Source organism: Penicillium coprophilum (assembly GCF_028826855.1).
Source record: "Penicillium coprophilum strain IBT 35676 chromosome Unknown utg000004l_segment0_segment0, whole genome shotgun sequence".
NCBI lineage: Eukaryota > Fungi > Ascomycota > Eurotiomycetes > Eurotiales > Aspergillaceae > Penicillium > Penicillium coprophilum.
In genome coordinates, this window is record NW_026622723.1 from 6,283,319 (window position 1) to 6,303,311 (window position 19,993).

A 19,993-nucleotide genomic window follows, 5' to 3' on the forward strand; every position below is an offset into this window, starting at 1 on the left:
GGGAGACGAACTGATCGTGCTATACTCTATACGGAGGACAGTAGGTCAAGACAAATGTTGAGAAAGATGGAAATAGTGGGCGTACTTGGCTCAGCATAGAACTGATCTCTATTTCCCGTATAATCATTGTGTGCATACGTTTTACCAGTATTTACCGTGTGGTACTATTTAGTATAGGTATTGATAATACATACTAAAAAGTTACATAGATCAAAAAAGGAGTTCTATTCCGAGCTAAACTACCTCATATCAGTTCAAACATTGATATATATGCGATCAATCACATCTAGATTTTGACTATTTACTCTTCCTCATCAACCTTGTCATCACGGTATAGGAAAAATTGTGTAAAGATCGCCATATCCAGCAGCAGTGTGCCAGCACTGCCGACCAACCACGACAAGTTCACCAATACATACCGCCCATACAGAGCAGCTGCCTCACCAGGACGACATTGCGCACGGTGACGGTGCCCCATGATCTCCTCAGAGGACCCACCATGGCAAATAGGCGAGTATGCCAAGATAGAGAGCACGTAAGTCAAGTTCCCAATGCAAGCAAAGAGGAAGAACAGGAGAGAAACACCATCCGTGGATTTGCGGCGGTAGTTCAAGAGAAGCTGGGGCAAGCGTGACCCAAGATACAAAGCTGCACAGAAATAGCCGAATACTTGACCCAGAACATCCATTGCGAGAGGCTCCGGGTCCGGTGATGATGACTTTGCTGCAGGGCTGACAAACCAGCCCAGCACACCTGCGGCACAGACTAGAGCGACGGCGGTGAGGTTGAAAAGAATTGATTGAATGGCGGAGATGCGGCGGCGACGGGCGCGTTGAGCACGGCGGCGCGCAGCATCGGTTGTTGGTTCGATGAAGGGCGTTGCGGGTGATAGATGGGTGCCGTCTACCGACGAGTGGAAATAATCATGGTAAGAGGTTACCGAGTGCCGTCTTCCAGCAGACAGTGGGCGTGTGCGGTCTTGGGGTAACTGTCCAGTTACATTTAGGGCCTGGTCACTGGGCTTCGGGATGAGCGATGATGTCTCTGTAGGTTCTGCTTGATATTCGGCGCCATTGCGCTCCGCATCGGAAGTACCGTTGGTTGCAAAAAGGTCCGGCGTGGCCGAGGGAGAAAGTTCTTCCTTGAGATTAAACCCCCGATAGTAAAAGCACTGTCCCAGTAGAACAATATCTGCCAAAGTGTAGTACACTGCAAGGATGATCATGGTAGGGAGCACGCCTTGTAGGACGGCACCGAGGATGTTGAACACATCGCCAGCCAACCAGATAATGAGGAAAATAAGAGAGAGGCCATCGGCAGAGCCACGCCTGAAGTTCTCGATGATTTGAGGCGAGAAAACGACAACCCAGCAGGCAATAGAAATTGACCTAGACTGGTTAGTATTTGATTCTAAGAAAAACAAAACATGCAGAGATCGCCGGGCCAAGTAGATCTAGATCGGATGGCGTACATGCATGCATTGAATGAACATTGACAGCTAACGAGAAAACAGCAAAGACGAAAAAAAAAAAAGAAGTTCAGCTTGTCGAACGTACCCGCAAATGCCGCTAAGGGCCTCGATGTTAAAGTTAATGGCCTGCGAGGGAAACATCTTGCAGGTGAAATGTGCGATTAAAATCCAAGGTTTCTCAATTGAAGTTCGGGAAGCAAAATAACGTGTAAAGAGAATGCCAATATAAACAAATGTAGTCGCTGGGAAGCCCAGCTCTGTGCAAGTTGTAAATAGATGCAATTGGAAGTGCGCGAAGAGAATTGGAGAAATCCACAGATGAAAGGTAGATGACGTCGAGTCACGTGCGCCAGAAGTATACGGCAGTTCAAGTGTTGATTTCTTTTCTTTCGTTCTATTTTCTGCAACTTTTAGGCTATGGCTTCAACAATAGAACGCTGCTATAATTCCTGGATATATTTATTCAGGCAGCTGTCTTCATAAGTAGCTCCAACTTGTCCTGGGCATCACAAAAGATGTTTACAGCCTTGGTCTCTGTTAGCGAAGCTTGAAAGCTAGTCAATGTGTACACATACCTCAGTCAGTTTGTTCTGACTAGCACCACCCAAGTCCCGGGCAAAGGTAATCTGGTAGCTTCCAGGATCGTTAATGAAAGAAACGCCCCGCGCTGGAATTGGAAGTGTTGGCGCAATATCAAATAGCGACTTGACATTTCCTGCATAAGGCTGAGTCAATTGTGTCAACAGACCTGGACCAATAGTGAGATGATCCACCCCAGCGAGGAAGAAGATCTCCTCGACGGAAGTCAAGCTGGCGGGGAGGACTTTAGTGGACGAATTGATGGACTTGTAGTATTTCTGAATTGCAGCGCAAAGTGGGAGCAACTTCGCATTATCCACATGACTAAATTTGAGAAGTGTCAGGCAGGCTTTCAAAAAGGGTCCAGTACTTACCCTGCTTCCACGTGCACCTTCAATTCATTCACATAGGGTGCAAGATAAGTACAGCCGACCTCGGCCGCGAGTACAGCTTGAGCCATGCTGAACAGAGTGGTCGCCAAAGTACGCACACCGGCTAATTCAAGGGTACGGCAGGCCATCATTCCTTCCCATGTACTCGGAATTTTGATAGAAATGCGAGTGACGTCGAAGCCGGGCTGGACATACTGAAACAATTGCACGATGCCTAGAGACGATGTGATCAGCACCAGGTAAAACAAAAAAAAAAACAATCTCAATGACAGGAGTGGAGCATACGAAGTGCATTGACAATAATCTTCTCCGAGGAGTAGGAGTAGTAAGGATTAACCTGCACATGGACACGGCCACGAATGTGTTTTGCCATTCCTATACCCAATCTAATCATCTGTGATACATATGAGTGACATTCATCCTCAAAATCATAGTATAGCCGAAGAAACAACTCACCGCAATCTCGGCAGCCAATTCTTCGAGACTGATAGACGAGTACTTCGGATGCAATGTCATCGCATCTGCCCGCGACGCCGCAATGATTCCAGCCCGTCCTGGCTTCGAAAGTTCACCGAGTGCAATAGCCTGTGCAGTTAGCTCCATCCTCTGCTTCCCTCGCATATCCATGTGCTCACTTGGTTGGAAGTACAGTCCTGGAATGGTCCCAGGGCTCTCGCAACTAAGACGTAGTCAATTATCTGAAAAAAGAAAGTGGAATAAGCTCTATGTAGAAGAGTCAGTTGACCAACCCTCATCATCCATAGTGTCACAGTCAACCAACGTGCGCGAACGCATATAATCGAGACCTGTCTGTACTGCCATCTTGAATGTATAGGGCGAATTTTGAAACCTGTGATCTAGCAAACGAGCAACACTAGGGCCTAGTGGAAAAGGTGAAAGAGAAAGAAGGAAAGAAATGGGTATTCCACTTTCTCCAACTCCATAGTACATTTAATGGGGGGTTTCCGGGGCACCATACTCCGCCGGGGGCACGAATTTGTCGGCCCGAGTGACTTGATAGTGAGCCATCGTATATATTTTCGAATCATATGCATTTTGTATTTATAGCACTGCATCTAGCTTTGCATGAAATTCTGGTCCGGGTTGTTTTTTCCCCTAGGATTTATAAGGAGAGAATGAACGAGGGCCCCTAGAGCTGGGTCAAGAGCGTTAACGGGTTCGGGGGAACATCGGAGAGTACAGCATGTTGAAAATCGAGTAGTTTTACATATATTCAAGAAATCGAGAGGAGCAGATAGCACTTCAAGTATCACAACCAGGCAATATTCGCATTGTATAAGATAAGAAGGATATATACCGAGAGAAACGCCTCGCGATGCAAAGTGAGTACCCACCCCCAAGATACCGGTACCTATCAAACTAGATATTTAAAAATCAAATGCTCTCTTTTGTTTTGTTTTTTTGGCTTCTATTTGGCCTGAGTAGCCAACCACGCCTCATGTGCCTTCTTCTGGCGCTCCCAGTCTTTGCGTAGCTTCTTCGCCCGGCTCTTGGTGATCTCCTCGCCGGCAATATCGCGCGTAGGCAAGCCTTCATCGTCCCAGGCGCTGTACTCGTTGGTGCGGAACATCTCCAGGTGGCTCAATTTGCCCTTCTCTGCCTTCTTGAGAGCTTCTTGCTCCTTCTTCAGCTTGTCGGCCTGCTTCTGGAGAGCCTTGGTTTCCTTCTCTTCCCGCGCCTTGATCATTTCTTGGGTCACAGGCCGGACCAGGGCAGGCTGGTTCTCCCGGTCTTCGAGGGCAATACCAACATCGAAGAGGTCGATGTCTCGCACCCGGTCACACAAGGCAAGAATATCCTTGCCAATAGAATCGGATGACTCCAAAGACGCCACCTTGGCACGGAAGTTGGAGAGGAGCTCAGCGTATGGCTTAGCGGATTCAGAGGCCTCTTGAGGTACTGATGCTTTGGCAACTGCCGCCTCAAGATCCTTGGCAGAGATTCCAGCCTTAGACCGCGCGGTGTCACGGAGAGTGTCACGCATAGCCGACAGAGGGTACAGGTAGGCTTTGGCCTCCTCGGGAATATCAATACCAGACCAGCCGATTTCAGTGCTGTCGGCCGAGGCAGTGCCGTTGAGACCGAAAATATTCACCATGGAGGTTACCCACTGAGCTGCAGCTTGAACGTCCTCAGAGGGCACGGTGGCCTTGTCGGCAATATTGAACTTGGAAATAAGTTCTGAGATCGATGCCATGACAGCAGGAGTGTTGAAAGAATCACAGAGCTGCTCGTTGACTGCCTTCTTGGTTGCTTCAAGATCGGCAGCAAAGGTGGTGTCAGTGCCTGACGACTGGAGAGCCGAAGGATCCTTCACCTTGAGGAAAAAGTTGTTCACCTTCTCCTCCCATGAGCTGCCAGTGTTGACCAGATCATCTGTAATTTCGACACCGTCTTTCCACCCACCCAGGAGGAAAACAATGCGCAGACTTCTCGGCGTCCAGTCTTTGCGATCAAGCGCTTCTCTGATGGTGGTAAAGTTCTTCAACGACTTGGACATCTTGGAGCCTTGGATAGACAGATGGCCCATGTGCAGGAAATAGTTAACCCATTGCTCATGCTTGTGGTCATCGTGCCAGTATGCCTCACTCTGGGCAAGCTCATTGTCATGGTGGGGGAAGGCAAGATCAATACCACCAGAGTGAATATCCATCTGGTTGCCCAGCCGAGCTGATGCCATGGCTGAGCATTCGATGTGCCAACCAGGGCGGCCCTTGCCCCAGGTACTAGACCAGCTCGGCTCGCCTGGCTTAGATGACTTCCAGAGAGCAAAGTCTGAAGGACCGCGCTTCTCTGTCGTTTTGCTGGCCAGAGATCCTTCGCCCTCCGCAGCCAATTTGTTGTCTGACCGACTCCATGGCTCAAGGCGAGCGTACGGGTGGCCTGCAGCTTCAAAGGCATTGATATCAAAGTACACTGATCCATCCTTTGTGGCATATCCAAAGTTATTCTTAACAATTCGGTCCACGAAAGCCGCAATCTCATCGCCGTATTCCGTCACGCGAGTCAACTCGGTGGGATCAAGAACGTTCAGGTCCCGCATATCCTTGGTGAAGCGGTCCTCATATTTCTTAGTCAATTTGGTGAAGATGCTGTGATTGTCCGCATCAACCAATGCGCCCTTCAAAGCATCGAGATAAGGCAGAATGAGATCCTGGGCGTTTGAATAAAACGACTCAGCAAAGAGAGCAGGATCGGCACTCGAACCATCACGGGTTTCCGCCTGCGCGATGACTTTTGCGGCCGACGCCGCCGTCTTGATGTGCATCTTAACCTTGGCCTCATCATCACCTGCCTTGTCGTTTCCTGGCAAAGCTCCGCCGTTCAAGATAGTTGCGTAGGTTTTTTCGACTTCCTTCTGGTACTGCGAGGGAGGGAGTTCGGATTCGAGCAGGGGTAGATTCTTTTTCAAGTAGGCGATGAAAGCCTTCTTCACAGTGTCGAGAACCTCTGGAGTAATCGTAGGGTTGACAGCGACGAATTCGTTAAACAGGTGTTGTTGTCTGGCGCGGAGGATGATCTATAGGATTGGTGAGTCACTGTGCTCGAAACTGTATCCATGTACACAGCGCCGAGTAATACCTTGTCGTCCACGTCTGTAATGTTCATAACGAAGTTGACATCGAATTTGAAGTAGTCGCGCATGATACGCCGAATGATATCGGTGCTAACATAGTTTCGGGCATGTCCAAGATGCGCGTCGTCGTAAACAGTCGGTCCGCACGCGTACCACACAACCTTCTTTCCCGCAGGGTCGATCGGGACGAAGGGGGTCTTGGACTTGGTCAATGAGTTCCACACCTTCAATGGAGGCAGTTGCGCGTCCGGGCTAGAGGCCGGTTGCCGCCATGGCGGCTGCTGGCGAGAAGACATAGACCTGAAAGAAGTGATCGACGATAAAAACCGGTGTTTGGGCGGTGAAAAGAAAGGAAAAGAAAGGAAGGAGGATCGGGGGAGAGCATAAAGAAAACAAAGGCAAATGGAGGGGGAGGGGCTCTTGTCAGGACCAGATCGACTCATCCATCAACTGCGGACTCGCTGTGATTGGCGGCAACTGGGGATGGGAGGACCGAGCCCTGAGCCCTAATTGATGGCTCAATCAGGCAATGAGCATGACAACCTTTTTTTCTTTGCGGAGAGGCAAGTTCCAGACCTCAAGTCAGGGATTGTCCATACCGATTTCCCTGATTGATATCATTCACGATGCCGTCCCCATTCTTCACCCGAAACGCCCAAGCCGAAGCAGACAGCCTGGCCCTCTTGCAACTCCGTCGCGACCAAATCATTCCGACAATCCTCCGCGACCATGACGATGAGAACCAAGGTTATTGGGAAGGCAAGGTCACCAATACCCGCTTCGGCTCATTCCCACACAGCACTTTGATCGGGAAAACCTGGGGCTCGCAAGTTGTCGCTTCAAAAGTCGACACAGGCTCGCGTGGCCGCAACCAACCCGCCAAGCGCAAGGCTGAAGAGCTCGATGCAGAGGGAACAACAACCGGCGCAGAGGAGGAGAGAAAGCCATCATTAAGAGCCCCCGTCTCGGCGGAAAGCGGGTTCCTACATATCCTCGCCCCGACCCCCGAAGCCTGGACCATATCTCTTCCCCACCGCACGCAGGTCGTCTACACCCCAGACTACAGCTACATCCTCCATCGTCTCCGCGCGCGACCGGGCTGCACAGTCATTGAAGCTGGAGCCGGCAGCGGCTCATTCACGCACGCCTCTGCTCGCGCCGTGTTCAACGGGTATCCCGGGACTGAGGAAGCGACAAAACGGCAACGACTGGGAAAGGTATGCAGTTTCGAATTTCACGAACAGCGCGCGGCCAAGGTGCAGCAGGAACTCAGAGACCATGGTTTGGACGGGATAGTGGAGGCTACACATCGTGACGTCTACGAGGACGGATTTTTGTTAGGCGATCCCAAGACCGGAAAATCGCCCAAAGCCAACGCTATATTCTTGGATCTGCCTGCTCCCTGGCTCGCGCTGAAGCATCTTGTGCGCAACCCACCCCCCCGGGCAGGAATCAGCTCTCGACCCTGAATCGCCCGCCTACATATGCACATTCTCGCCCTGTCTTGAACAGGCAGAGCGTACAATCCGCACTATGCGCAAGCTGTCATGGCTGAACATCTCAATGGTGGAAGTTGCCCAGCGTCGACTTGATGTCAAGCGGGATCGTATCGGGCTAGATACTGAGGGGGTGCGCGGAGCTACACTGTATCCCAAGACCGTTGAGGAGGCTGTCGCAAAGCTTCGCAGTGATGAACAACGTGCGAAGCTCATCCGTGATAACCGAGCGACCAAAGACGATCCAAACTACCAGCCAATTGTGAAAGAGACACCTTTCTATAAAGAGAAGACCGATGTCCCCTTATATGCTCAGGGTCGTTTGACGCATCGATCCGAGCCGGACCTTCGAACTCATACCTCATATCTGGTCTTTGCAATCCTGCCTCGGGCTTGGTCTGAAGAACAAGAACAAAAATGCCGGGATCAGTGGCCGTCCGCCAAGATCGCTAAGCCTGATGAGCCGAAGACAAGTAAGAAGCAACTGAAGAGAGAGGCTGCATTGGAACGGGCAAGGCTCCGCGAGGAACAGAAGAAATCGGAAGAAGCCCCACAGCCAGAAGCGGGAGATAAGGCTGAAGAAAATATCGAGGGGAGCACCGAGGCATGAGTTGAATAGATACCAGTGATTTGTTTTCTTAGCATAGAATTTCCATAGCTAGATTGAGGCACTGTTGTCTTTGAGGACAACCTGCAGCGCCCATATATCAATTACCCAAAGGCTTCTGAATTATTCACATTGTAATCAATCTTGGAGCCAAGCTAGTGGTCGTCAACTCCTCTGATATCAAACCAAAAGCGATGAATGAGTACGACAGAGGACCAGAACGATAATGAAGGCAACCATTCAAATGGGAATTCTCTATGTATGGAACAAAGATGCTATAAAGGTCGCCTTCTGATAATCATAAAATGCAAGTGATGACGATGGGGTAGATGGTATCAACAGGGAAACAGGAATTCTCAGAGGTTGTTTTCAGCTCTGAACTTATCCCACGCTTCATTCAGGGTTCCGAACACAGATCCAGCAATCATACGCTGCTCAGTAGTAGCAGTGGTAGAGATCTAATAGGGAAAATTAGTTGGCAATCAGATGAAACACAGCCAATACCACCCAAGAAGGGAGTAAACATACCTTGTCAGGATGCACCTTAGAGATTCCCTTCATGTATTGAATCTTAACTTTATTCGGCAAAACCAGCTCTGACAAGCCAATCTTCTTCCACCCAGCCTCAGGCCATAGCACAGAATCCAGGCTTCCCAACAATGCACGCAAGTTATCTTGCTTGCCATTCCTCCAAGCGGCAATTCTGGCGTCGACACTCTCAGAAAGAGCAAACTTCTCTTCGTCGGCGCGCTCGGCCGCCTCATTGGCTTGCCGCAGTCGGCTGACTGCTTCGAAGTCTGTACCGGATGCCGACGTAGCCGTGAGACCAGACATAGCCGAAGCCTTCTTGGGCGGAGGTGAAGGCCTTTTCCGAGCAGGGGCTGCGGGTTTAGATTGAGGTTTGTTGATACCAGCCGCTTTCTCGCAACGGTTCCGGCCTTGAATACTAGTGCTGCCACCATGACCAGACTCTACAGCCATTTTCCATGCTTGCGCGGCATCACCCCAGCGTTCAAGTTGCTCTAGGGCTTCGGCTTTGCGCATTAAAGCCTTGCCAAAGAAGTCTTTCATGGGCTTGGGCGGTTCGCCGGTGCAGAGATCGATTACCTCCGATTCGCCCTTAGATGGGCCAATGAATGTTAGAATAATGTCGGCATCATCAATGGCGGACTTGGGTTCGCCGATTTTCAAGGCTGTCATGGCACGATTGCTGCGAATGATAATGGTGATAGGGTGCTTGTCGGGGAGCATACCAAGAGCCGTGGAGAAGCTCTGATGGGCTGCTGCGTAATCGCCTCTTTTGTATGACTCTGCGGCCTTTTCGCGGTGACGGTGTGTCGATTGAAGCGCCTCGGGAGATACAGGTGGAATAGACCGTGTTGGAGCTTTGGGGCGTACAGGGATGGAAGCTGAGCGTGCGGGGGGCGTAGCAGTTTGAGCTGGGGTGGGAGGCTTTGAGCGACTGGCTGAAGGAGCGGGAGAATCAAAGAGATCGACGGTAGGCTCAGAGGACGGCGGTGTGGCCTGAGGTCGCTTACGTCTTGCGGGACTGACATATGCCTGCGCTGGCTGCTCTTCCGCAGCAAACCGTGAAAGTCGAGATTTAGGATCTTGGGAGCTTTGTCGGGATGGACGCTGGAGGAAGTTGGGTTGCTGCCTTGGTTGCACAGCACCGGGGGACTGTTGGTCTTGATGCTGACTTCTCGGGTCAGGGCGGTGGCTTTCACGAGGGCGAGAAGGTTTTTGAGGCCGACCCTCTCCAGATTCAAGAAGGAGCGCTTCGTTGGTGAATTCCTGCTGCTCTCTTTGGGATTGAGCCGGTTGGTCACGACGACCGGGACGCTGCGGCTGCAAAGAAGGCTCATCGCGTGGGGAAGACGCATCTTTCATCCAGCGTGGCTGGCTGGGGTCATGCTCGGTGTTGAACTCAGTTACAGCTTGTTGAAATCTCTTGCTGCCAGTCTTCCAAAGCGAACCGGCTGATTTTAGCAGACTATTACCAAATTGAGAGGCCACCTGCGCAGGGTCTTTGTCCGATGATGCTGGACTCCGTCTGTCCTGACGCGACCGAGATGTTGGCATTTCTTCTCTCGACCACGAAGGCCTATCGCGATTGCGGCTATCGCTCCTTTCAGCGCGATCGGCAGAACGAGTCGCACTAGAATGTCCTTCGGTCTTCTGACGAGATTCGGCATGGGCCTGAGTAAGAAGCCAACTAACAGCTGCCTGTACGTCAATTCCGGAATCTGTGGTGTTCAAAGCCCGGCGGGATTTATCAGCGGGGAAACCCATGTCCACCAACTCCGCAATAGCCCGATCGACCTCGTTGGAAGGCATAGGAGAAGCATCTTGGTCTCGTCCACGGTCTGAGGGTGTGGAAGATGTGGGAGGCGGTTCCTGGCGCGGGATATCTGACACAGGCTTCCCGAGCAAGCCAAGAAAATCATCATCGTCGCCCATTTGAGGCTGAGGAGCAGGAGCGGATTTCGGCTTCAATTGATTGAGACCGAATGGATCATCGTCATCAAAGGCATCCATACCCCCCCGTGTTGTCCTGCATGGAAATTCCTCCATTGGAAAATTCTGGGCTACGGTTCATGTCGATTTGAGGCGATGATCTCAAGGAGTCGGGAACTGGGAAATGAGTCGACGCATCCACCGGCGCTGCAGCATCGAAGGCAGCCAGGATATCCTCATCGTCCGCGGGTGGGGGTACGGATCGAGAGACAGGTACAGATGCGGGGCTCCGCGTACGTCCTTCAAAGTTGTCCCAGAATTGGTTGTTCTTGCCTCCGTATTGCGATTCGAACCGATTGCGATTATCGGCTTCCTTCTTAGCCTTTTCCTCCTGCAGGCGCCTCTGCTGTTCCATAAGAGAAAGGTTCTTGTTCCCGGCGGAAGAATTGAATGAGACCAGGTTCGCAAAACTATCTCCGGTAGAAGTGGCGGGCTTTGATGGCGAGCTTGAGCGGTTCGAGGTCACAGATAACGGGGTAGACCTGCCGGAGCCGCCATTTGATGGTATACTTGGGTACAAGTATCCAGAGCTCATTGGTGGTGGTTTGCTTGGGTTTTGGAGTCGGAGGACCAACTCAAGCCGTTTAGGTCCTCCATGGTGAGTGAGCTTGTCGCAGAGGATGACGTCTGGTGGTTTCGAATGAGGATTAGGTCCCGGGAGAGGGATGAAGGTTTTCCATGATCTCACCAGCTCACAATATAAATAAAAGCCTGAAGTTATATCAACCGTTTGCTATGCTATCAAGCAGATGTAGAACACTTGCCCCTGCATGTGGGGGATCCAGACCGCACTGAGGCAAGCACGTGATGCTACGGTTCCATCTGTCGCTTTCTGGAATAGCTTCATTTCCTTGGATTATATTGAATTTATACATGAGAAAGGTTCAATTCAATATCTGGCTATTCATTTCCTTGAGTTCAAGATTGAAACACATCTGAGAAATCAATGCTCTTAACATGAACTAAGCTAAGTCCAAAGTGTATGCAATGACGTTGATGTGAGAAAAATCACAGCCTCGACTTTCAACTAGCCCATATTATTTGTTGGTTTTTCAATAATGATTGTCAAATTCTCCATGATCGCTCAGATTTGCTTCGGCCCCTACAGAAAACTGAGAGCTACTGCCGATTATCGCCGTAGTTACTTTAGCCAAATGACCCCACAAATCCGGCAAATCCGATAGTTTAAATTGGAAAAGAAACACCTTGCAAATGATACTACTCCGTACTCATCCACCCCTTCTTTTGGTGATAGACCTGCGCAACCCATTCTTCCACCCCTAATCAAGCCTTGGAGAAATCTAAAGCTTACACCGTGGAGCCATAAATGTCTGTTTTATCGGAAGCGTGGAGACGTGTCCCTGCTGGTAAAAAGTACACCAGTGAAACTTCATGTAAGAGGTAGCCCCATTCTATGGAGTACCTCTTGACAGTCTACTCCGTAGGCAGTAGAAACTTAAAAGCCTTCAATTCTCCGTGCAATAGCCGAAAGAGATCATCAGTCCCTGGCCCTCAGTGGCATGGATTTGACCTATAGGACCTAGGCATATACTCCGTACGTCGCATCCACCCCTGCCAAAGCTAAACTACAACATACATGTACTTATATACTATTCAGCCATGAAGGGAACAATTATCCGAGGATCTTCGTACTATTAGCTGTAGATGGGGCGAGGTCGTTCCCTTTCTGCTTCTGGCCAATGCACATCATATCCCAATTAGGGACGTAATGGGTCAGAAACGCAATACGGCGTTACAGCTAGAACTGTCTTGTCTTTTCTGGAGGGATCAAAAAGGGGTTGTAGATACAAGACCCACGTACTCCCTACAGAGTGCATTATGGCCCATGTATACCCAGTGTTTCTTTCAAGCCAGTAGTCTGTACTCTAGTGTCTTTAGAAGCCTCAAGTGTTAGTTTTGTCTCCCGCTAGACTCATGTTAAGTCGTTTAAAGTTTGGCAAACGGCACGAATTGAGAAAAGCGTTGTGCATTAGCGCCTAGGCGAATGAAGTTTGACAGGTAGAAAACTACGTACCTGATCGAAGTCCACATTTACGAAGTCGAAGAACATTCTATCAGTGGTGCAACTGTAGTCCAGTCTCGATATATAGGTCTTTAAAGAACCCCAAAGGAACAGTCCATACAGGATGTACTCGGCCCAGTAGCACTGCGGCCCAACAACCCCAAAGGATTAGTGCGGAAGCGAAAGGCTGAGTATGTCGTAATAAGAAAAGCAGTTCAGATCTATGTTGTAGTACGTAGATACTTGGTACTTGCGTACAACGTTGTGTGCGTAAGGTCCCGACTATAAATAGCTCTTTCATGTATTGAGGCTTCTAATTTAATCGAAAGGTGCAAATAAAAATGGTTTTATACTGTGAAAAAAATATACTCAATCTATCATGACCGTTGAAGATGAACAGCCATGCGGCTTTTTGGAGGAGATAATCTCGAGATAGAACTATTACGAAAGCTGGAGGTCAACTCCCTATCTCATAAAGAAGATGATCACCTTGAATGAATCTGACAAAGCTTGACATTATTTGAAGCTACAACCAGCTGGTTATTTCCGGCTGATGGTATAGGGACCCCACAACCCTCTCGCACGTGTTTTTCCGGGGCCAGAGATTGCCCCTTTTTGAAGTCTGCGGTCTCACACCCCGCTGGTGGCTGCTGCGCAATCTCCAGTAGAAAATGCTTCCACCTAGCTCCTAGGGCACTCCAAGCTTGTAGGTTTGGCTCCTTGACCTGGATTAGATCTGGGCTTCAAAAACCTTGGCTCCATTTCCATTTCGAACATATTCGAGTGCGGTGTAAAATCTGGCCTCAGTTCATTTTCGGAATTTGTTATGGCCCTTTGTGGGTTGAAGAAAGCCATAGCCGATTCAAATTTACTGGGAGTTATGAAACCCAAAGTTTTGTCACTGGATCGAAGCTTCGACAAGCTCCCTGATATTTCCTTCTGGTCGGTCCAACTTTTAATCAAATACCATGACTGGACTTCGTGCTTTCATGACAAGTTGGGTAAATGTCGCGGTGATTGTGGTTTTCAAGCGTATCACATAGCCACCGGTGTGGTATCAGGGACTGTTGTCACTAGGGATCATGATATGACCGGAGTTTTTCCCAAGGCCTTTTCTCAAATTGTCTGTAGAATAGTCCCCTCTTCCACAGGGTTATCGCCCATGATAGGGTCCTCCTAACAGGATCAATCTCAATGTCATCCTCGATAAGATATGCAGAGTGCTCAATGGCTTCGAGTTCATCGAGACCGGTTAGCCATGAAGGCCGCTTGGGAGCCCAATCATTTGGTCGGTTGGTAATTTTGATGAGAAGGGCTGCTGAGTTCCCTAAACAAGAAAAGCAACCAGAATAGAATCCTACGTTATTCATTCTCATCAAGCCATTCTTGAGTAAGGAGTGATTACCTACTCCGTATTCCGTACTGATTCCGAAGTCCACGGGTAGTCACGTGGTAGATCAATGGGGCAGACTACCTAATGGGACCACATATTCAACAGGACCGAAAAGAGCCTTGGAAATATAAACAGAAATAATGTTAGAACTGCCGATGACAAGGCCAATCAAGTGATCACGCCTATACTTAATTCCATCTACTCCGTACAGCACGGGGTGCTTTGTATCCAATCGATAATCTAGACCAAATGTTAGATTTATATTATCAGTGGCATTCGACTCATTTTCCAGGCACAATCCCCAAAAATGAGTTCCCAGTACGGACTAGTGATAGATCATTTACTGAAGTCAAGGGCTGAATCTGGGGATTCATATCGAATGCCCTTCCCATCTATTGTACGGAGTCCTCCGTGTTCAAGTCCATGCGGGAAAAAGGCAAGTCGGAACTCCGCTTTTTTCACCACAGCGGAACCCCTCGGGAAGACGAGCCGCGCGGTAGCGAATGGAAATCGAATCGGTGGATCTCATGGAATTGCCCCTGACCATCAGGGCTCCCGGCTATTATGGGTTAGTCACTTCGCACAATAATAATCAATACGTACGTATTGTCGCCTCCGTATTCTGTATTCCGTAGTACTTACAATACTTTTTGAGATGTCATTTTCACAAAAAGAAGAAAAAAAAAGGGCCAGAAAATCGAACAAGTGAATAAGTTAATGTGAAACCCAACAGAGTGGCCAGGCCCGTGCTTCCCGCGTTAGTTGGGTCCTTGGATGGCATTTGTATAAATGGCCCCCGGGGGGCTTAACGGTCCGGAGATGAGCCCCCTAATCAGGAACGTCAACGTCATAGATGCTATCCTTGCTGTTCGACATGTACCATGCAGTGTATGTATATAGTTGACAAATCAAGATGGAACTACATATGCATGTACCACTCATATCTAGTTATGATGTACATAGGGACCTCCGTGCGTTGTACTCCGTGGTACACAGCTGGACACCATTCCAGGAGGGGCATAGTATAATGTGAAACCGGGCCTGAGAGATATTGGAGTATTTTAGAAGCGACACCTTCCTCTTCTAGCTGATAGGTCTAGACACCATGAAGCCAAGTCAATTCTCCGGGTCTCGGTGTTGTTTTCCAAAGGCGCATGGGGGATTTCACATGTAAAATCAGAATTCCAGAATTCCAAAATTCCAAAATTCCAGAATCCTCAACGTAATTGAAGAATCAGACAAACTTTACATGCGCTTCAGATACGAGAATTAACGCGCGATAGGCCATTCAGATCCATATACTTGAAGTCCGAAGTGGATTCCGCACAGGGCAAGCCGTACCTTTGTTTTTTGAACGGTACGCTAGTCCGTGCATTTACATTCTCTTTCACCTTCTCACCTATTATAGTCCCATCAGGTATGGGCTGATCGAGCTAATCTCTACACGTACCACTTGGTGGCGCCTCATATTTCCATTCTTCACTTAGGGCGTGGAATACTTCCTTCTCTTGCCTTCCGACTGGTTCATTGCTCCGGGGCCCATCTCCATACCTATTGCGGTAATCGGTCCTTGTACACAATGACTGTATGAAATTATCGATAATGATACATGTGCATATGACACTAGTCAGTTGAGACCTTGTAATATCATTCTGCATACAGTACTAGTGAATTGTACCTGATACCTCCCAAGCTTTCTCGATCCAGACTCGAACTTTGCCAGATCCCCCCCTTAGACTCCATATCAAAATTATTAATACATCTAGCCCGTCTAAACAGCTTCGGTCAAAGCCCCATAAAAAAATAATAACATTTCATTTTTACTTATTTTTTACTCCTAGAGCCCTTTTGATGCTCGAAAAAAAAAAAAAAAAAAAAAAAAAACATCACATCCAGATGTGACCCCCTCCCTTGAACATCTGAACTTCTCTTCCTCAAATTCTCTCCCCCCCTTCCCCCCTTTCAACCCTTGAGTTATCGGGTGAAACTCCCACTTGAAACAATGGGTTTATTCAAGCGCAAAGATTCAAAGAACTCTATGCAAACAGAGAAAGATGAGAACGAAATCATTGTTAACAGTGCTCGCACATCAAATACATCCCTGAGATCACCAGGATATAAGGGAAGTGGTCCACCAGCATCAATTCCCGAACTCCCTATCGCCAGACCACCAGACCCAGCATTAGACCCTGCCGCATACCTACGAAGCATCCATGCAGTACGCGAACGCTCCAATATCGTCCTGGAAAAAGCCAAAAAGAACCAACTCAATCATTTCGATGTCGACATGAGCAAATTTGAAGCTACCGCCTCCTATATTGTCTCCATCATAAAGGTAAAGAAAAATAAAAAGCCCAGTGATTTTTATATGATTCTAACATGCTTTTCTCCAACAGCGAGATTATGCGCCAGACTATGAGAATATCCCACCGCATGGTCGCTGGCAGCATTTCGATGTGGGTGGCAGACCGCGTATCAACCAGCTGCTCCAATCCTGGCCGAGCCGGATTGATGCGCAGGAGCGTACCCGTCGTTTGATTGATTTGTTTGTGGTGTCTGTTTTACTCGACGCTGGTGCCGGGAATAAATGGTCATACCGGTCGAAAGAATCGGGTAAAGTCTTCTCGCGCAGTGAAGGCTTGGCAGTGGCGAGTTTGGAGATGTTCAAGTCGGGCCTTTTCAGTAGCGATCCTACGGAGCCGTGTCAGGTGGATGGGGCGGGATTGAAAAAGGTTACGGCCGAGGTGCTGGCCAAGGGGATGCAACATTCCGAGAAAAATCCGCTGGCTGGTATTGAAGGCCGCTCCGGGTTGTTGGTACGGCTCTCCGAGGCACTCAACAATCAAGACTTCTTCGGTGTGGATGCTAGACCGGGAAATATGCTAGGTAAGACAATACTGCTCTTGTGTGTGCTTGATCGGCTACTAATCTTAATATCCAGACTATCTTCTCGGTCATCCATCAACCCTTGCTTCTTCTGTACCGATTGTTCCGATTACCACTTTGTGGTCTGTGCTCATGGATGGCTTCTCTCCCATCTGGCCCCCGTCACGAACGCAGATTGACGGTGTCTCCATTGGAGATGCTTGGAAGTGCTCGAATCTCCCCAAGTCTCCTCCTGGACAGCAGTGGGAGAGCATTGTTCCATTCCACAAGCTAACACAATGGCTATGCTACTCGATCATGGTACCAATGTCGAAATTGATGCTCATCCACTTCGCCGGCAGCGACCTCCTAACAGGTCTTCCTGAATATCGCAACGGGGGTCTTCTTATCGACCTGGGACTCTTGACCCTGAAACCGGAGGATATGAAACGTGGAATCGATGCATATAAAGAGAATGCTCAGATCAAGGGCCAGCCAAGCGTGGAAGTTGCACCGCTTTTTTGCGTTGACGACGATGTAATTGTCGAATGGCGAGCCGCTACTGTTGGATTCCTGGATGACCTCCTAGAAGAGGTCAACTCTCAGCTGGGGCTTCAGGCCGCCGAAGACCAACTATCACTAGCACAAATGCTTGAAGCTGGCACTTGGAAGGTAAGCACTTCTCAAGGGATCTGGCTAGCTCACTTCTAACAATCAAACTGTAGGGTGGTCGAGAGATTGCGGAGGTTTCGAGACCAAATACCAAGGAACCCCCTATCATGATACGATCTGACGGCACTGTCTTCTAATACCCTATATTCCCATTTTAATTGATGCCTGGATACCTGGATACCCTCGTCATTTGCTTTTGCTATTTGGGACGAGCTTTTTGATGAAATGAACTCTTCATGACCGAACACCTTCATACCTATATCTCATGTTTGGCTTTTTCCTTTTTTTCTACTTCATTTTTCCTTTCTTTCTTTTCCTGCCATTTTGGGCCATTTCCTTTTGTTCTTTTCCCTTTTTGCCTCTGCATTTGAGGCGATTCACTTCATTTCCCATTGGTTTTGGGCGGCGGGTTATCTGATATTGCATTTTACCTTCTTTCTCTCCTCCTCTCTTCCTCTCTTCCTCTCTTTTTTTTTTTCTCTGTCTATTCTATACGTTTCACTCTTGTTCATAAAAGTCATTTGACCATAGAAGGAAGATCTATGATTTTCGGGAGACCCATGGGATGTCGTCATCCCGTAACCTCGGCCCCTTTCTAAAAAAAAAACCCCCCACAAACGATACCAGTGCCAGTAAATGATTGCGAGATGCCATTCTCCGAGTAAATTGACGGAAATTTCCATACCAATGAAGAAATTTTTACAATATGGATTCATCCAGTTCCCTATCTCATCTGCCCGTATCTCTCTCATAAACTTTAAATCACGTGGATAGGAATAACATTCTTCCGTCTCCGCATTAGAAGGCTGGAGCTCATGAATCACCTTTCTTTCTTATCTTATGCTTGCTCGTCCTCAATCCCATTGTCACGGCAGAAAAATGGTAATATTGGACTCCTGACTTGGAAACGTACAATACCGTATTTGAGTGGCCTCGTGAAGGCATTAAGTTGCCCTCCATATCGACCCGAGTTGCCCCCGCAAGAGCGGGGCATTGAGCTCAGCAGCAGCTCCTAGAACATCTGACAACATGGATGCTCGGAAGAAGAAGAGAAAGGTGCTCTTGATGGGCAAGAGTGGATCGGGGAAGTCGTCCATGCGCTCAATCATCTTCAGCAACTACGTTGCGAAGGATGTCCGACGCCTAGGCGCTACAATTGATGTGGAGCACAGCCACGTCAAGTTCATGGGTAACCTCACATTGAATCTGTGGGATTGCGGAGGGTGAGTTATGCGCAATCGACTGCCAATCTGGGAAGCCATTTTACTAACACGAAGTTTCCCATCCCAGACAAGATGCCTTCATGGAAACCTATCTGGCCTCACAGCGTGGCAATATCTTCTCAGACGTCGCAGTCCTCATCTACGTATTTGACATCGAATCACGAGAAGTCGAACGCGACCTGGACACCTATCACGCGATAATCGAAGCTCTGCGCGAATTTAGCCCAAATGCCTACGTCTTCTGTCTAGTGCACAAAATGGATTTAATCCAAGCCGAGCACCGCCAACGCATCTACGACGAGCGCTCCGCCGTAATCCGCAGTCGATCTAGCGATTTTCACGTCGACACCTTCGCAAGCAGTATCTGGGACCAATCGCTGTACAAAGCCTGGGCCGGAATCGTGCACAAGCTCATCCCGAACCTGGTCGTCATCGAACGCTTTTTAACAGCCTTCGCGAAGAAAATAAACGCAGAAGAAGTCATCCTCTTCGAGCGTTCCACTTTCCTCACAGTCACCTCCGTGACATCCGAGGTCGGCGAGCTCAATCCAATCTACGACCGCCATGAGCGTCTCTCGAATATCATGAAGGCTTTTAAGCACTGCGCCGCAAGAAATACCCTCACAACCCCGGCTTCCGCGGGTTTTGTCGTCATGCACACTAAAACTCCCCAGTTCAATATCTTCCTCGGCCGTTTCACAGATAACACCTATATCTTCCTCGTCGTGCCTCCCGGTGAGGCTTCCTACAACTGTGCCGTGCTCAACACCATGCTTGCCCGTGAAGGATTCTCGAAAGCTGCTGCTGGCAGCGGCGGTGGTGATGGATTCCCTCTCCCTCCGCCAGAATCAGCGGAGGATCATGCGACGAATGGGAATTCTGCTTAAAATAGGTGATGTGACATTAGGTCTGGCTTTGTATAGCTAGGGGATGTTGTCTTTTCCCCCTTTGTTTTTCTTGCTCCCGTGATCTCGGGGATTTATGACAAAATACAGCAGGCGCTGAACGATGGCGTTATGGAGATTAATGTATTTCATTTGTTCTTTTTCGTCTTTTTCTTTTTCTTCTCCAACTTTCTGAGAATTGAGATACCCTGTGGAATTTCCTTGTACTTTTTTTTTCTTGAAGAATATGAAAAACTGTCTGGGTACTATTCC

At 48.8% G+C, this 19,993-nt stretch overlaps 8 protein-coding genes across 8 annotated transcripts; 3 read left to right on the forward strand and 5 right to left on the reverse strand.

The window, feature by feature from the left end:
- Window positions 1–301: 301 nt before the first annotated feature.
- Window positions 302–1,612, reverse strand: N7500_006802 (PQ-loop repeat-containing protein; the record flags this gene model as incomplete). The annotated part of the gene is made up of 2 exons (XM_056677946.1): window positions 302–1,388; window positions 1,557–1,612. The coding sequence occupies 2 exons, from the start codon at window positions 1,610–1,612 to the stop codon at window positions 302–304; spliced, it is 1,143 nt and encodes a 380-aa protein (XP_056532946.1).
- Window positions 1,613–1,934: 322 nt separating this feature from the next.
- N7500_006803 (transaldolase family protein) lies at window positions 1,935–3,264 on the reverse strand (the record flags this gene model as incomplete). The annotated part of the gene is made up of 6 exons (XM_056677947.1): window positions 1,935–1,997; window positions 2,047–2,374; window positions 2,425–2,656; window positions 2,728–2,836; window positions 2,899–3,121; window positions 3,188–3,264. The coding sequence occupies 6 exons, from the start codon at window positions 3,262–3,264 to the stop codon at window positions 1,935–1,937; spliced, it is 1,032 nt and encodes a 343-aa protein (XP_056532947.1).
- A 607-nt stretch (window positions 3,265–3,871) lies between these two features.
- Window positions 3,872–6,483, reverse strand: N7500_006804 (cysteine--tRNA ligase; the record flags this gene model as incomplete). Its single annotated transcript, XM_056677948.1, has 2 exons — window positions 3,872–5,983; window positions 6,046–6,483. The coding sequence occupies 2 exons, from the start codon at window positions 6,481–6,483 to the stop codon at window positions 3,872–3,874; spliced, it is 2,550 nt and encodes an 849-aa protein (XP_056532948.1).
- A 183-nt stretch (window positions 6,484–6,666) lies between these two features.
- trm61 (tRNA 1-methyladenosine methyltransferase subunit GCD14) lies at window positions 6,667–8,146 on the forward strand (the record flags this gene model as incomplete). Its single annotated transcript, XM_056677949.1, has 2 exons — window positions 6,667–7,464; window positions 7,490–8,146. 2 exons carry the CDS (start codon window positions 6,667–6,669, stop codon window positions 8,144–8,146), a joined length of 1,455 nt encoding a protein of 484 aa, XP_056532949.1.
- Window positions 8,147–8,499: 353 nt separating this feature from the next.
- N7500_006806 (UBA/TS-N domain protein) lies at window positions 8,500–10,603 on the reverse strand (the record flags this gene model as incomplete). Its single annotated transcript, XM_056677950.1, has 2 exons — window positions 8,500–8,601; window positions 8,672–10,603. The coding sequence occupies 2 exons, from the start codon at window positions 10,601–10,603 to the stop codon at window positions 8,500–8,502; spliced, it is 2,034 nt and encodes a 677-aa protein (XP_056532950.1).
- A 64-nt stretch (window positions 10,604–10,667) lies between these two features.
- N7500_006807 (uncharacterized protein) lies at window positions 10,668–11,195 on the reverse strand (the record flags this gene model as incomplete). The annotated part of the gene is made up of 1 exon (XM_056677951.1): window positions 10,668–11,195. The coding sequence occupies one exon, from the start codon at window positions 11,193–11,195 to the stop codon at window positions 10,668–10,670; it is 528 nt and encodes a 175-aa protein (XP_056532951.1).
- A 4,883-nt stretch (window positions 11,196–16,078) lies between these two features.
- On the forward strand, window positions 16,079–17,750 carry N7500_006808 (URC4/urg3 family protein; the record flags this gene model as incomplete). Its single annotated transcript, XM_056677952.1, has 4 exons — window positions 16,079–16,411; window positions 16,473–16,962; window positions 17,018–17,613; window positions 17,667–17,750. 4 exons carry the CDS (start codon window positions 16,079–16,081, stop codon window positions 17,748–17,750), a joined length of 1,503 nt encoding a protein of 500 aa, XP_056532952.1.
- Window positions 17,751–18,642: 892 nt separating this feature from the next.
- N7500_006809 (Rag GTPase GTR1) lies at window positions 18,643–19,723 on the forward strand (the record flags this gene model as incomplete). Its single annotated transcript, XM_056677953.1, has 2 exons — window positions 18,643–18,836; window positions 18,904–19,723. The coding sequence occupies 2 exons, from the start codon at window positions 18,643–18,645 to the stop codon at window positions 19,721–19,723; spliced, it is 1,014 nt and encodes a 337-aa protein (XP_056532953.1).
- Window positions 19,724–19,993: the final 270 nt, after the last annotated feature.